Source organism: Hippocampus comes, unplaced genomic scaffold (genome assembly GCF_001891065.2).
Source record: "Hippocampus comes isolate QL1 unplaced genomic scaffold, H_comes_QL1_v1.1 scaffold117, whole genome shotgun sequence".
Lineage (NCBI taxonomy): Eukaryota > Metazoa > Chordata > Actinopteri > Syngnathiformes > Syngnathidae > Hippocampus > Hippocampus comes.
In genome coordinates this window covers 198,911-215,448 of record NW_017805225.1, presented here as the reverse complement: position 1 = coordinate 215,448, position 16,538 = coordinate 198,911, and the positions used below count along the sequence as shown (strand labels likewise).

Genomic DNA, 16,538 nt, shown 5'->3' with positions numbered 1-16,538 from the left:
CGTGGGCTCACCTCAACGTTTTTGAGGCGCAGACTAAAAAAAATAGAAGGCATTTCATTCTGCTGGCTGTCACCAAAACCGCCACTCAAGTTGTTGCAAAGAGTGTGCTTGTCAGGGGCCCTATTTGGGAAGGACGAGACACACAAAAAGAAAGATGGGAGGATACTAGAAAAGATGGGCAGGGAAAATAGTGAGTAAACAGAAGGCGGGTTAATGTGTGGGCTAAAGCCATTTCAGTCCGTTTAATTCTCTATTGATCCGAGCTGTATAAGATTTGTCCTTTCAGGGTGTTTCTTGTGTGTTGGAGATAAAATGCCGTTGCCCGCAGTCCTCTTTTTTTTTCCAGACGCACGTAGGAAAGAACGTACCAATCCATTTGCTTCTTTACCAGGCAAAAAAAAAAACATTTGTATAAAAGTCGTGATTACATGAGACATAAGACAAAAGTGACGATCGGCAGAAACCTGAAATAACATTGTTCTTTGTTTTAAACATAGTTATTTGGTGCATTGGAAAAGAAATAGCAAAAAAAAAAAAAAAAACACCTTATTTCTGTTTTTACCACTTATTTCAAATATTAACAAAATGTAGCGCAACATACGAATTTAATCTCGAAGAGGGCGATTTAAATATGACTGACAGCCCGTCGACCCAACGTAAGCGAAGTGTTGTGAAACAGTGCCCTCTACTGGGCAGCGTGTTATTATCAGGTGAGGGCATATGGAGAGCAAGTGAACGGGCCCAGATTGCGCGATGATAAAGATCACAATGACAACCAATTGCGACGGTGATGCAATCGCACCGTGTCTGATTGTCCCCATGAGTGGACACACCAACCTTTCTATTCACACACACTCACGCTTGCACACAGACACCCACGCTTTCAGATGGACGACACGGAATCGCCTCAGGTGAGACTTGGGCAATCTGCCGCTCCAGCCGAGAGACATCCCATATCTGCTCAAGTGCACCTGGATGTATTCCCTTACCTATATTTTCACCTCTCGTGGCGCTACAGAAATATGTCATTGTTATAGTCAAACGATGCACGTGCACATGCACTCACTGGAGCAAAAGTGACACTTGGCTTTACTGCGTCTGACCTGTTTTAATACGTTGTTATTATTATTATTGTTTGTTTTTTATAAAATCCAGTTTGAGACTGAAAATGCTCAATGGAAAAGATCCAGAATCTCCGGACGCTTAAATGGGCCCACCTGCACCATACACAGAATATCCCATTTACTGGATCGATTCAAGAGCTGTATCAATTCTTTATATATTTATGAAACGCAGTGTCCTATTACTGTAGGTGTATTTTCCTTCGAGGTGTTTCTCAATTTTGGCTACATTTCTTAACTGCAAAGGAGGGAAAGGAGACCTATTGAACCCCATTATGACACGTGCATCCAAATAGTCATACCTTCAAACATTTTGACAATGTTACTAAGCAGATTTTTTTGAACATGGCTCTTGCATTGGCTCTTGAGCAGATTCTGCAGGTGTCGTGGCTGTTGAGTGAAAATCGTGTCACTCAAATTTCGACCGATTCCTAATCTTTGCCGAGATCGATTCAAAAGAAATTCAGACAGGACAACCGAACACAAAACCGCGACTTTCATTGATCGCCCCCCTCAACCACGCCGACGCACGCGCCGCCGCCGCCACGCAGGAAGCTTGATTGCTGTGTTTTATTTTTGAGTCCGGCTGGACTTGGGTAAGCGGTGGTAAAGTGGCGGACGTTGCACAGACAGACAGCGAGATGGATGGAAGGCCGGACTGCCACCCTTGTATGAAGGATTATCCCCTATCCTCTGTTTGTGACAAGAGCTGATAAGGGCCTGAGAGGAGAGGCAGCAAGAGGCTGAGAGGGCTCACGCACTCGCGCACATATTCACATATAATCCATGACAAGAGAGATATCAATCCATCATTTAGAGCCAGGGATTCAGCAAGAGGAAATGGGTTCTTCCCCTTCGCTGACAATCCTGAACACACACACACACACACACACACACACACCTGCGACACTGTCCCTCCTTGCCACAAGGTACAGCACACATACTATGCTTTAGCCACAGTGGTGTCGCTAGACTTTTATCCTTGAGGTGGCCAGGGTGTCAACATTCATTTTTATATTGAATGAAATTGGCGTGCACACACCCACACACACACACACACACACACACACACACACACACACACACACACACACGTCAGCACGCATCTGCTGTGCAAAAGCCCCCCCCCCCATTTCAGAATAGGGCTGTTTGAATGACATCAATTCCTTGTACTTATCTGATTTACATTTCGCTATTGTGACGCACGGCTTTATATCGGCGCACTACTTCTCACCAATTGTCCCCCCCTCCCCGAACACCGAACCCCCCCTCCAAAAAAGCATGGTTCCTAATGCCGTAGTTTCCCTCTCTCTGCATTGTTGAAAGGAAATAGAAGGTCACGTCCCAACAGTGTAAAAGCATCTCATTTACCTGCCATGATTGTCGTGACTAATTTTTGGTGCTGCTGATAGATTTTTAGATGAGTTTTTTGAGGGGGGGCGGGGATTCCTTTGTTGAATTCAGAAGGGTATTTTCGAGCCATGAATTGCAATTTCCCTCAAAAATTTGCAAGTGAATGTTAAGAGATGCGGCCGAGTTGAAAAGGAAGAAATTGAGGTTGTCAAAACACATCACAGCAACAGAGCAATCCAAGATGTCATGCATAGAATATGCATGTATCTGATGGACAGTGCTACATCTTCTGTTGATGTCAGTACCACGTCTTTTGTCTGAAATACCGTCTTTTAAAACGTATGCTAGCTTAAACAATACGCTAGCATGAGTGCACGCTAGCGTGTTTTTGAAAAGGCAGCGGGAGCAAAACTGTGTTCGGTGGTAGTTTATTGAAGTACTTAACAATGCACTGACGTGATTTTTTTTGATCAATCCTCGCTCACAACTTCTCTCTGGCCGATTGTGTCGGTCAGTGATTACTGCAACCAAGCACAACAGAAAGAGCCGACTTCACGCGCCCCGTTGAGCGTATCGCTACCATGCTGGTCTTCTTCTACGCGCCCCGTTGAGCGTATCGCTACCATGCTGGTCCCCCTTCTTCCCGACAGTGTGAGATTCAAATCTCCGAGCAAGCATCTTTATGAAGTGTAACGCAGAACACGACACTTTTGACTGCAGTAGGAGCGGAAGTTGTCCAGCCTTTCCTTGAAATCCGCCGGATGTTGCTGCGCCGCAGTCGCATCATGGATGAGTTGATCTTGAATTCTCTCACGGCTCCTCGAGTGCCACGTGCTCCTCCGCATAACTGATAGCTTGTCGTTTAAACTCTGCCTCGTAAGCGTCTCTTCGTAGATGCCATTTTCGGAATGTTGTTTTCCACTTTCCTCTATGTAAGCAACGTGCCCTAGCGTACTTATAAATTAGAAGTACAACTAAGAAGACAAACAGTCTTGATACACAGTAGCATTGCTGCGGATATTAAAAATTCCAATGCAGCAGTCAGAAAAGATCCAGTCCGACAGTGCGAAGGGAGGGAGCGTTGTAGCGCGCATCACTGCCGGTCGGGTTAGGTGGCAGGGCCATTTGGCGACGGCTCCGGTGCTAGAGTTGACAGATGAGACAAACTGCAGGCTCTTCTCTCGTGTAACTTTCAAATCATTAAGCCTTTTACACGGCCATGCAGATTTTTATGGCCACCTTCCAGTCCTTCGGTATTCACGCCTTTTGATCACCAAGACGGCGCAACACAGGGAGGACAGGGATACGTCATAACTTTGCGGAATGTGACACATAAAGGACATTCAGACAGACAGCACACTGTAACTGACTTTCAGTAATGTCATTTCAATGACATGCTCACAAAGTGATCGAAATAGCGAAAACATGCTATTTGATCGGGGAAGGGGAATGAAAGAGGACGCTCAAGGCACGCCTCCAGTTGCAATCTTTTGTTTTTTTTCATGAGCGCATATTTTGTTCCTCAGAATCAAGTGATTCCATTTTTTTTTCTTCTCTCTCTGCTTTGGCCGAACAAGTAACTCTTGCTGACTTGGCTACGACATCTTTTTTTAAATCTGCTTTTGTGTATCTTAAAGTCAGAAATTTGCCATTGGAAATGACTTTAGTTTTGTGCCATATCTGTGATCTGCTTTTTTTTTTCGACTAAATTAAACAACCGAATGAACATCCACCAAGACTGGTGATTCCGTAATTTTGGCCAGGGGTTGAAAGTACAAAGTAAAGGAAATGATGACATTTTTTCAATCAAAAAGATAGCCACTTTACACTGACATTTTCACTCCTTTTATACATCATGAGGATTCACTTTTAAATCCTTGTTTACATGTCACATCTCCAATCTCTGCCATTATGTGGCAGGTGACAATGAAGCCCAGGTATATGCACGCGGTAATCTGGCACGGCGAGGACTCTGTGACATTGATTTAAGATTTTAATCTGCTGCTCCTCTTTGTCTGACACGTATTGCAATATTGCAATAACAAACATGTACCAGGCAGATTTTTCATCAGCAAGACAAGGTTATGATATGAGAGATAAAACGAAACCAAATAATGTATATATACACACACACACACACACACACACACACACACACACACACACACACACACACGCACATAAGATGCAATGACAAATGTGCATTTTTTCACAAATCGGTCAATAACGTTGAGAGCAGATGAGCCCAATGTGCTCCCCATATCGTCAATGACCACTCATGTACATGCATGTGTAAAGTGTGCGCGTGCCTTGATCCATCTATCCGTCCATCCATCTGTCGCTGCTCCCATGCCCTCCCTCCCTCTGTGTTAAGATTCAATTAACACCAAGCCGGCATCCACAACCCTCATTATAGCTAATTAGTTAAAACATCAGCCAATCTAGCGTTAATTGGCTTTGGTAATTAATTCAGCTGCTCGACCATATGAAAGCAGCAGGGAGGGAGAGAGAGATAATGGGAGGATAATGGAATCACAGTGGAAAAAAAGATTTTTTTAAAAGTCATGGACAGAATGAAAGAAAAAAAATGACATGACTAAAAAGAGAAATCGCAGCAAAGAGCATCATGTGTCGACTCACAATTTCAATTCATGGCATTGTGTTATCTGAATGCTTAAACTTGACCTGTGCTTCTTGTAGCACAATTTTAAAACCTACTATCGATTGCAAAGCACTCACACAGTTTGCAAAACTCAAAGCACAAACACCGCTTTGTACTGAGGCTGTCATTTTGTAACTCGCACTCAATGCTTTAGACTCAATTTCCAAATGATCAACACGTTCGGTTAGTGTGTGTGTGTGTGTGTGTGTGTGTGTGTGTGTGTGTGTGTGTGTGTGTGTGTGTGTGTGTGTGTTTACAGTAAATATAGCAAATACCTTGAATAACGGAATCGCACCGCCAGCAATGCCCAACACGCGTTCGGTTTGACCGCAGCATTTGAGATCAGGTGAGAAACTTGCCCTCTGGGACCAGCACAGAGTCGCGCCGCTGCTCCTCCGCAGTGAGAGGAGCCAGATGAGATGGCCCTCCTCTGCCGCGGCCAGTAGGAAGAGTTTTTAAAGAATGTAATCATCATTAAAATTCAATGAATCGATTCCTACATTGAATTAAAGGTTTTGATTGAAAGACATGACAATATCGACCACACGTACCCGCGGAGTTGAGAATCCGCTTCCCTGCGCCTCGAGCGATTGCCTTAAAATTACAATACACTAACTTGCACTAATAGTTAGTGTACACACACACACACACACACACACACACACACACACACAACACACACACACACACACACACATTTATATATAAATATGCATGTATCGTAATTATGAAGATGCAATGTTAAGACAGGAGATGATGACATCTTTTCAAAGAACACAAGCTGTGTCTGTTTTAAAGAGTGATTCAGGCCGAATGTGGGCTTCTGCTCCCTACTTGCTGATACTCCCACCGCCACCGCCAGACGGCATGTTCCCTGGCAGACCCTTTGACATGGAGATGAGCACTGACAGGCCTCACGCCCACACCTCTTCGTTAGGTGGCCCTCCTCTCATCGCCAGCTGAGGAAGGCGAAATGAAACGCAGGCCGTCAGGAGAGAAAGCGCCAAGACGGATCTTTTTCCTCTCACTTATTAATAGTTGGAATAGATTTTGTATTCCAAGGCTACAAAAATGAGAGCAACGATAATTAGGAAAAAAAAAATCGGACTTGTATATCCAATTAACATGTCAAATTTGGAATGGTCTGGAATGTGGAAGTAGCATTTGTCTCACATAAGTGGGGACAACTCATGATGTGTTCCTCACGCTCGGTTGCAGTGCTAATTTCACTGCGAAGAATTGCACAAAATGAGCAGACATGTTATAAGGCGGGGGTCCGCACAAAGACACACCTGAGCGATGGGAGCAAATTGACTCCGGCGGACGTGGCAAAAATGTGCGCGACTCCAACCAATCGGAGTCCCCCCTTCTAACGTTGCTTTGCAAGTTGAAATAAACACAAGCCGCCAAAAATTGAAAGGAGAAGCGGTTCACACAAAAGGGGTGTTCACACGGCACACATTTGATCCGGCGCTGCACCGATGTATTTTGTTGCGATATAGTTTACACCGGAGCAAATTTTGTGGAGCGTTCACACGTGCAAAGCCGCTGAGTGTGGCAGCACCGGCACAGCGTCGGTGCAGCTCCACTTGCGTTCACACGGCAGTTTCTGCAGCGGAGCAAAATGACAGAAAACAAATGAGATGTCGTGTTGGTTCTTTTTTAAACGTAAAAGTAAGAGGAACAAACTGACCAAACGCACAGCTAGTGGGCAGCTATCATGAAGCTATTCTGACAAGAGAAGTTCTAACATATACTTGTCTGAATTGGCACAAAAAAGTTTGGCGACCACTGTTATAAAGTGCACGAACTGAATTTTGTTTGTGTTCCGTGTCGGTACAGTCACTGCTTCAGGTTCTGTCATAACGCCCTCCTACAATTACCTTCCTCAGCTCCTGCATTATTCGGAATGATTTCAGCCTTTTATCTCAAAGAGAGTGTGTCTTGATGTTCCTTTCCTCCGTGGGTCAGCGAGTGGTTCATGCTCCATTAATTTACTTCTGTCTCCTTTACTATTTCTTCACGACATCACCAATGAACCCACGCTGACGCGCGCACACACTCAGGCGCATGTGTCACGGTGATGGATTGAAGAAACAGCTGTCGGTGGTGGGAGATAACCTCTCCAGCATCCATCCCACTGCTGTGTTTTTCAGACAGGCACGCGCGGCAAGGTCCCGGGAGTAAAACCCCGCATTACACAAGCTGATGCACACAAAAACGCGCCCGCGTGTGCACAAAGATCATCCGATCATCATTTATCTGCGGAGCCGAGGAAAGCGAGTCAGCTGATTGTTTGTGATGTGCTAATTTTGCCTGGCTTCTTTCTGACTATTTCTGTATCTTCTCCTTAAAATCACCACCACTTCATTTGTGACGTGGGAAAAAAAATCTAGATGCATCCAATTCAAGCCTCGTCTGAAAAACGTTGACTCTTTTGTTGCAGTTGACGAAGGTGTGTGTGTGTGTGTGTGTGTGTGTGTGTGTGTGTGTGTGTGTGTGTGTGTGTGTGTGTGTGTTTACAGTAAATATAGCAAATACCTTGAATAACGGAATCGCACCGCCAGCAACGCCCAACACGCGTTCGGTTTGACCGCAGCATTTGAGATCAGGTGAGAAACTTGCCCTCTGGGACCAGCACAGAGTCGCGCCGCTGCTCCTCCGCAGTGAGAGGAGCCAGATGAGATGGCCCTCCTCTGCCGCGGCCAGTAGGAAGAGTTTTTAAAGAATGTAATCATCATTAAAATTCAATGAATCGATTCCTACATTGAATTAAAGGTTTTGATTGAAAGACATGACAATATCGACCACACGTACCCGCGGAGTTGAGAATCCGCTTCCCTGCGCCTCGAGCGATTGCCTTAAAATTACAATACACTAACTTGCACTAATAGTTAGTGTACACACACACACACACACACACACACACACACACACACACACACACACACACATTTATATATAAATATGCATGTATCGTAATTATGAAGATGCAATGTTAAGACAGGAGATGATGACATCTTTTCAAAGAACACAAGCTGTGTCTGTTTTAAAGAGTGATTCAGGCCGAATGTGGGCTTCTGCTCCCTACTTGCTGATACTCCCACCGCCACCGCCAGACGGCATGTTCCCTGGCAGACCCTTTGACATGGAGATGAGCACTGACAGGCCTCACGCCCACACCTCTTCGTTAGGTGGCCCTCCTCTCATCGCCAGCTGAGGAAGGCGAAATGAAACGCAGGCCGTCAGGAGAGAAAGCGCCAAGACGGATCTTTTTCCTCTCACTTATTAATAGTTGGAATAGATTTTGTATTCCAAGGCTACAAAAATGAGAGCAACGATAATTAGGAAAAAAAAAATCGGACTTGTATATCCAATTAACATGTCAAATTTGGAATGGTCTGGAATGTGGAAGTAGCATTTGTCTCACATAAGTGGGGACAACTCATGATGTGTTCCTCACGCTCGGTTGCAGTGCTAATTTCACTGCGAAGAATTGCACAAAATGAGCAGACATGTTATAAGGCGGGGGTCCGCACAAAGACACACCTGAGCGATGGGAGCAAATTGACTCCGGCGGACGTGGCAAAAATGTGCGCGACTCCAACCAATCGGAGTCCCCCCTTCTAACGTTGCTTTGCAAGTTGAAATAAACACAAGCCGCCAAAAATTGAAAGGAGAAGCGGTTCACACAAAAGGGGTGTTCACACGGCACACATTTGATCCGGCGCTGCACCGATGTATTTTGTTGCGATATAGTTTACACCGGAGCAAATTTTGTGGAGCGTTCACACGTGCAAAGCCGCTGAGTGTGGCAGCACCGGCACAGCGTCGGTGCAGCTCCACTTGCGTTCACACGGCAGTTTCTGCAGCGGAGCAAAATGACAGAAAACAAATGAGATGTCGTGTTGGTTCTTTTTTAAACGTAAAAGTAAGAGGAACAAACTGACCAAACGCACAGCTAGTGGGCAGCTATCATGAAGCTATTCTGACAAGAGAAGTTCTAACATATACTTGTCTGAATTGGCACAAAAAAGTTTGGCGACCACTGTTATAAAGTGCACGAACTGAATTTTGTTTGTGTTCCGTGTCGGTACAGTCACTGCTTCAGGTTCTGTCATAACGCCCTCCTACAATTACCTTCCTCAGCTCCTGCATTATTCGGAATGATTTCAGCCTTTTATCTCAAAGAGAGTGTGTCTTGATGTTCCTTTCCTCCGTGGGTCAGCGAGTGGTTCATGCTCCATTAATTTACTTCTGTCTCCTTTACTATTTCTTCACGACATCACCAATGAACCCACGCTGACGCGCGCACACACTCAGGCGCATGTGTCACGGTGATGGATTGAAGAAACAGCTGTCGGTGGTGGGAGATAACCTCTCCAGCATCCATCCCACTGCTGTGTTTTTCAGACAGGCACGCGCGGCAAGGTCCCGGGAGTAAAACCCCGCATTACACAAGCTGATGCACACAAAAACGCGCCCGCGTGTGCACAAAGATCACCCGATCATCATTTATCTGCGGAGCCGAGGAAAGCGGGTCAGCTGATTGTTTGTGATGTGCTAATTTTGCCTGGCTTCTTTCTGACTATTTCTGTATCTTCTCCTTAAAATCACCACCACTTCATTTGTGACGTGGGAAAAAAAATCTAGATGCATCCAATTCAAGCCTCGTCTGAAAAACGTTGACTCTTTTGTTGCAGTTGACGAACTGAGAATTCACTGAACGAATGTTTATGAATGCGGTTGTTGTTTCATGTAAAATATGATCCAGCGCAATTCTACACTGCGACAATCTGCAATCATCAAACTAGATGACTGTGTCTAGTCAAAAGTGAACATGATTATTTTGGGGCATGCAAATTAGCTTCTGGTATCAGCAGTCAAATGCCTACTGACTGTACTATTTTTTTATTTTTGTATTTTCATGACATGCTCTCACTTGTTGTAAAACATGCATGAGCAGACGCAGAGCTTTCAACTCTGCAGACTTCAACAGAAGGAAACCAGCCTTGCACACACAAACCACTCAGGCACAAAACACACCCACCCACACACACACACACACACACACACACACACACACACACACACACACACACACCTGTCCCCTCTTGATCCCTATATCCAGCCATCTCCTGATCCCGCCTCCCCACCATGCCGACATTTCATTTGCTTTTCTAAAAGTGACAACCCCTGGGAGAGAGGCGAGGGCGTGATGGCGAAAGAGCCCGGTGATGAGTTTTGAGCTGGGCGTGGAGGAGCGCTATTTAAAAGTGCCATGCATCACTGTCAGTGTTGCGAACGCGCGGGCACATTCACACAAGCGCTCGCACACGCCGATGAGGCGAGACGGCGGAAGCGCGCATGGCGCAGCGGAACGCGGCCTGGGTGGCAAACTGAACTTGACCCCCGTTCCATTTCATCAAATGTCCTCTGAATGAGCCACACAGAGCCATCTATTTAGCACATGAGCAAACACAGAGGCAACAATCAGCTCGGTGTCTTGCTCGCTTAAATCACAGATCACGAGGGGTGGGGGAAAAATAAAGGAATAAAATCATCTGTCTTGAAGACACCTTGCTGGACCCATTTGTGTTAATGCTGTCCCTGCTTTTGGGCTCATATTTACCATTATGGAGATGATGGCTTCGTGGAGAGCCCCCCCACCCCCTCCACCATCCCCCCCGTCCCCTCACCTCACCTTCTATTGCCGGCGAGAAGGGAGGGGAGAGTCAAAATGAATGCTGACACATTGGCGGTATTTATTTGATTGCGGATGCGAAGTGGCGTCGTCGTGGTGAGAGGGAAGAGGCGGCTGGGAGGGACATTTGAGACAAGATGAGGCCTGGACCCTTTAAACTAAGTAAAGAGAAGCTGTGGGGAAAATTGGCTGGTAAAAGGAGAGAGAAAATGAAAAAGAAAGAGGAACAAGGAGAGAACGTAAAAGGATGTGATTGAGGGGAAACAGAAGTGGCCTTCTTTCCCTTTTCTGCGAATCAAATCAAATTCCCCTTATCGCACATTATTTGAAGAGGTTATCGGCCTCTGTAATGCAGTTACGCGCCGGGGTGCGGCTGAGAGATTTCCTTGTTTACCGATGTTGGCGGCTGTTCTAGCTAACTGGCCGGGCAAACAGTGTGGAAAAAGGCAGCAGAGAAGTGGGAGGCGAGAAGCGAGCGCCAGGCGGGCGCAAACACTTGATGCATGTCAGAAAACTCATTTATTCGAACAACAAAGAGGGCCGAATTGCAGCCGTGCGTCTTCAAGGACAGAGAAACAGCCTCCACACGTTTGCAATCCCATTTGGGAAAAGTGCTTGCGCGTTTGGCGTTTTGGTTAGCTTGTGACAGCGCGTGTGGCGCTCTCGATAAGTGTATACGTGCCAACTCGTAAATCGGTTTTTCCGGCTCTTATTGTTGTACTTCAATCCGTTTTACATGCCCGGGCCTCATTAGCTAATAGCTTTGGTAATTTACAACACAATTCAATCCGTGACGGCAGATTTGAAAGACAAAGGAACAAAATGCAAAATAAAAGCTCAAGGCGAGCGTAGCTCTTTGCCTTGGATGAATTTGTGTCAATTAAAGGACATTTTCCGTCTGAATACGTCCGGCTGGAGCATGTGGCGTGCGACTGGGGAAGCGGCGGTGTATTTCTCGGGACAGCGGCGCGATAGGTGAGATAAAAGTGAAGGGATGACAGGCAATGCAGGTCATTAAATGGGATTTGGAGCCGTGTTGTGAGTACACGGTGTGCCTCTTAGTCCACTGAGCCGTGAGGGGCAGCCCAAATGCTTTTTTATCTTTGCTGCCATTGAGAGTGAGTATTGAGCTGACAATCCCCGTCCTCTCTGGAGGTGGCCTTTTACCTCGGCCCATTGTAGTCTGTGACTGGGAGCCGGCGCTATCTTGCATCTATCGATTCCCACTTCATCTGGGCCAAAAAGCCACGCGGGGATGGACCGGTGAGGCTTCACGGTGGCAAGACATCGAGAGGCTGAAGCTCGTCCAAATGTCTTGCCGCATAAAAGGAGGAGCGGGTTTCCAGAGACTATTACGCAGCGCTGGCTAACGAGAATATGGGCGGAAAGGTAAAAAAGAAAGGGAGGGAAAAAAAAAAACAACTGAGGAGGAACACTAAAATGACGGTGAAGGACAAAGAAGGGAAAACACGGAGCGATTTCTCTTTGCTCCCCACTCTTCCGCATGATGCGTCGCCCCCTCCTCACCATCTGGACTCTTTGATTGCTCATTAGGCTCAAGGTGCAGCCGTGAAGCATGTCGTCTCATTCAAGAAGGCAACCTTTAAGAAGGGCTCTCATTTTCAATCCGACTTTTTGGGGTCTGACGAACGTTTTTACAGGCTCAAATAATAAAACTGCATGAGCACATGTTTTATTTTAATTGTTTTTTTTTTTTTTTTTTTTTTGTCTTTTATTTTTTTTGGACATGGTGTCCAAAGTACGGCACAGGGGCCATTTGTGGCCCGCCATCCGTGAAAAAAAAACCCACAAAACAAAATGAAAAAAAATAAAAATGACATTTGACACAGGCTGCAAGGTTTGCTCAAAAATTGAAGGTGGGCAGAGTAAGTACTTTTAATACAATAATACGGTCGAACTTTTCTTGATATTTGAAGATGCAAATAAATGAAGACGTCACATGAATGATCCTCAAGTAGCCGTTTGAAATGTGGTCACTTTAATACCATTTGTAAAGCGAGTGGGAACCAAAAGATGAACCTGAGAAAATGTGAACTGGAAGGAGGGTGTGTTGAGACGGGCGCGGTGGCGGAGGGACAACAGAAAGACTGAAATAAAGACGAGAGCCAATCCATCTTTGCACATTAGGCGGAATCCGACCTCCTCTCAATCACGGCTGTCAGAGAACACGTGCCCCTCCTTGCCCCTCTCCTCCATCCGTGCATTCATCCATCCCTTCTCCGCCGTACCAGTCGGCATTCGGCGTCCTGAGGAATCTCGACGCTAAAAAGTCCTGTCAGGCCTATTTCCGTGTTATTGTCCCGGTCGTCTTCTCCTTCCATCCTCATCATTTCTCATCCTCCTCCCTTCCTCATCTTTATTTCTCGCTCTGTCCATCCACTTGGTGAAGTCCTGCCATCCCCGAGATGAAGGTTGGCTGTTTTTTTTTTGTTTTTTTTTTTTAACTTTGGGTTTGCAGAGTACGACATATGAGAAGAAGGCACGTGCGCGCGTTCTGTTCCGACATTAATCATCTTTAAGCCACTGACAAGACCGGTGTGCGACACGAACGACGCCCCCCATACCTCAACCCCCCCCCCCCCTACATAGCCTTTCCACCCGTCTTGGTCTCCTCCCCTGGATTTATCTGCCCATTGCCTCCTGCAATCATTCACATCCCTCAGGGAATATTTGACAGAGAAGGGGAAAAAAAAAAAGCAAAAAGGAAAAGGGATTGTGTGCTGGTTTGGATAAGATCTTCAGAGAAATATTTTGTGAACGTGTGATGAAAAGGAGATGAATTAAACAGGTGTGTTTGTTTGTTAGCATTGAAACGAGCTCTCTGCCATGGTGACAAGTTGTCCCAACAGGATATTTTGTCCAGTTGTTCTTTGGCTAAAGAGATGGAATTGATTGGTTAAATTCCGAGCAATCGAAAAGCGCTCTCTCATTTAAGCACCTGTTATGATTGAACTTTTCCGCCGTGTCATACCAAACGAATGCCGGCGTTTGCTGCCACAAATACATGTGAGGGCGTCCCCGCAGCCTGCCGATCAAGGACAATGAAGTCCGCTAATGTCGGCAGAGTCTATCCGCCATTATCTCATCCAAGGCAGACTCTTTCTTTAATCCCCTTTTCACTGCCTTGACCTGAGACGGAGGGCTCAATTTTCATCGAGGGTGCATGCGGATGTGCCGGCGTTTTCGCGCTCGCTGTGCCCGTTTGCCAATTTTCCCGGCCACTCTGCGGTGAAGGATACGTTTTGCAACTGTTTAGGTCCCCGGCTCTATTTACCCAAACTGCATTGCGATCACTTGTTTGAACTCACTTTGTCTTTGCATTTTTCCAGGTAAGAAGAAAATGTCACTGTACGACAGCCAGGCTCCAATCTGCCCCATCTGCCAAGTGCTGCTCAGGCCCGGCGAGCTCCAAGAACACATGGAAACAGAGATCGAAAGACTTGCCAACATGTGCCTTAGGTAAGGAGTTGAAGCTTCCATGTGTGTGAATTGCCGTCTTATGCGCGACCGTACACACGAGCTCGGTGATGTCACCGTTTAGCCGGGAACATCAATTTTCAAGTATCGTGCTTCTGCGGTGAAGGATACGTTTTGCAACTGTTTAGGTCCCCGGCTCTATTTACCCAAACTGCATTGCGATCACTTGTTTGAACTCACTTTGTCTTTGCATTTTTCCAGGTAAGAAGAAAATGTCACTGTACGACAGCCAGGCTCCAATCTGCCCCATCTGCCAAGTGCTGCTCAGGCCCGGCGAGCTCCAAGAACACATGGAAACAGAGATCGAAAGACTTGCCAACATGTGCCTTAGGTAAGGAGTTGAAGCCTCCATGTGTGCGAATTGCCGTCTTGTGCGCGACCGTACACACGAGCTCGGTGATGTCAACGTTTAGCCGGGAACGTCAATTTTCAAGTATCGTGCTGAACAAAAAGTATCAACCGCTCGTCATGAAAACGAGCGGTTGATACCTCAGTATTTTGGATTTGATCTGTGTTTTTGTCCCCGCAAGAAAAGTTTGAACAGCACTAGATGTCAGAAAGCTGCGATCGATCATCAGGTCACAATAGTATGGTTATGCTTTAAGTCGGCGCTTCCCGCGGTGGTCTGCGAAATAGATCAAGACGGTTCCCTCTTGACACCCCACTGTTTTATTTTGGAGCGCTTAGTATCTTTGCACCATTGGTGAGTGAAATCTTTGGGAGACAAAATGATCACAGTGGTGATCGGATGATATTAACCCTTTCGGGGACAGCGGTTACTACTGTGGACAGATTATTAGGTTATCAGGTGACAGGTTACCACGATTGGTGCATGAAAGGCTGGAAGATGAGATCAGAATTTGAAGTGGAGTGAGAAACACAAATCTCGCCAAATTTTGCATTATCCACACGCTCTTTGTCTCTGTCCCTCTGCATGGTTGCAGCCCACATGAAAAGTGACAGGTGGAATTTGGTCCAATTTGCTGTAAATTTTCCTTTAATGAAGACCTGAGCTCGCTAAGTGAAAAGAGTTGCGCGTATGGAAACTAACGTGCGTGGGCGCGTGTTGGGTATGCCAGTGTCAAAAGTGTCGTCTTCTTTGAAGACATGACCTTCGCTGTGTTTTCCTATTTCTTTTTCCGTGATGTGTTTCTGTGTGTGCGGCACGGGTTAGATTACACACGGTCTCCTGTGACGGCGAGATCTTTTGCTTATTTGTGGTCTGCAGCTTCTCATCTATAGAAACGAATATCACACGCAGTTGAGCAAATGGAAATCTTTCATGCCTTGTACACCTCAGGTGACTCACGGGGCCAACGTAATCTACATATCTTTCCTCCTTGCCATCCCTCGTACTCATCACCTTCCTGCTCTTCTTTCTTGATCGATTCACTTTTCGTCGAGCCCGGCCCGGCCCACTTCACTAGTAGATTACACAGAAAGGTTTAAAAAAAAAACAATCAGGAGCCGGATTTTAGCATCATTTCTGCCTCGTGCATCCTTCCGCCCATCTCTGTCATGTTTATTTCTCTGATGTCATTCCTGATTCCTGAACTGTCAAGACAGAGCCTCAAGTAGGCAGATGGCTAGCTGTGGGGTGAAGTCGTTGGCTACTTGCTTCGCTATCTCCGCATAGCAATTCAAATGTCAAACAGTCAATTTACATGGTAGTGTTCAACGACAGTGAAAACTTGATTTCACAGACTTATTAGGGTAAGGGGTTGTCCATTCGAGCCGATTGTTCGCGAGAGTATTTAGCTTGTAGCCGACATTTTGAGCGTGACGTCTCTGATCCAGTGGTGAAAGGACACTTTGATTCTCTCCTCTTTTAGCATTCTCAAAAATCACGTACACGAGCTCGATACATTAAAACCGAAGCTAAAGATGTGATTAGGTCGATGCTATCCGCTCCTTTTGAGGTGTATGCCGAGCGCGGCGCTAAGCTAATGTGAATGCTTTCCACTGCTTGCCGTTGATGAGACAGTCGCCACTGCCGACTTGGCCATCATGGTGGCGTGTCTGGGAGACAAATTTAGTCTGGACCGTAGATCACTATCAACGGTCTCACCGGTGTCGGTTAATTGTGCCACAGCCGCGTTTACGGACATTGACACTTTCTGTACAGATGGATGTTTTGACTGGACGGGAAAATCCAAAGTGCGTGGTTTCCGGTTCCGTTCAATCGAGGTTCCACTGCACT

At 46.1% G+C, this 16,538-nt stretch overlaps 1 protein-coding gene across 4 annotated transcripts in view; it reads left to right on the top strand.

The window, feature by feature from the left end:
* The window catches only part of rnf220a (ring finger protein 220a), a 121,886-nt gene that overhangs the window by 85,532 nt on the left and 19,816 nt on the right, over positions 1-16,538 (top strand). For all 4 annotated transcript variants that reach the window (XM_019869344.1, XM_019869347.1, XM_019869345.1 and 1 more), the window contains exon 3: positions 14,191-14,320. In XM_019869344.1, coding sequence (XP_019724903.1) covers positions 14,191-14,320 — 130 coding nt within the window. The remainder of the gene's footprint in view (positions 1-14,190; positions 14,321-16,538) is intronic.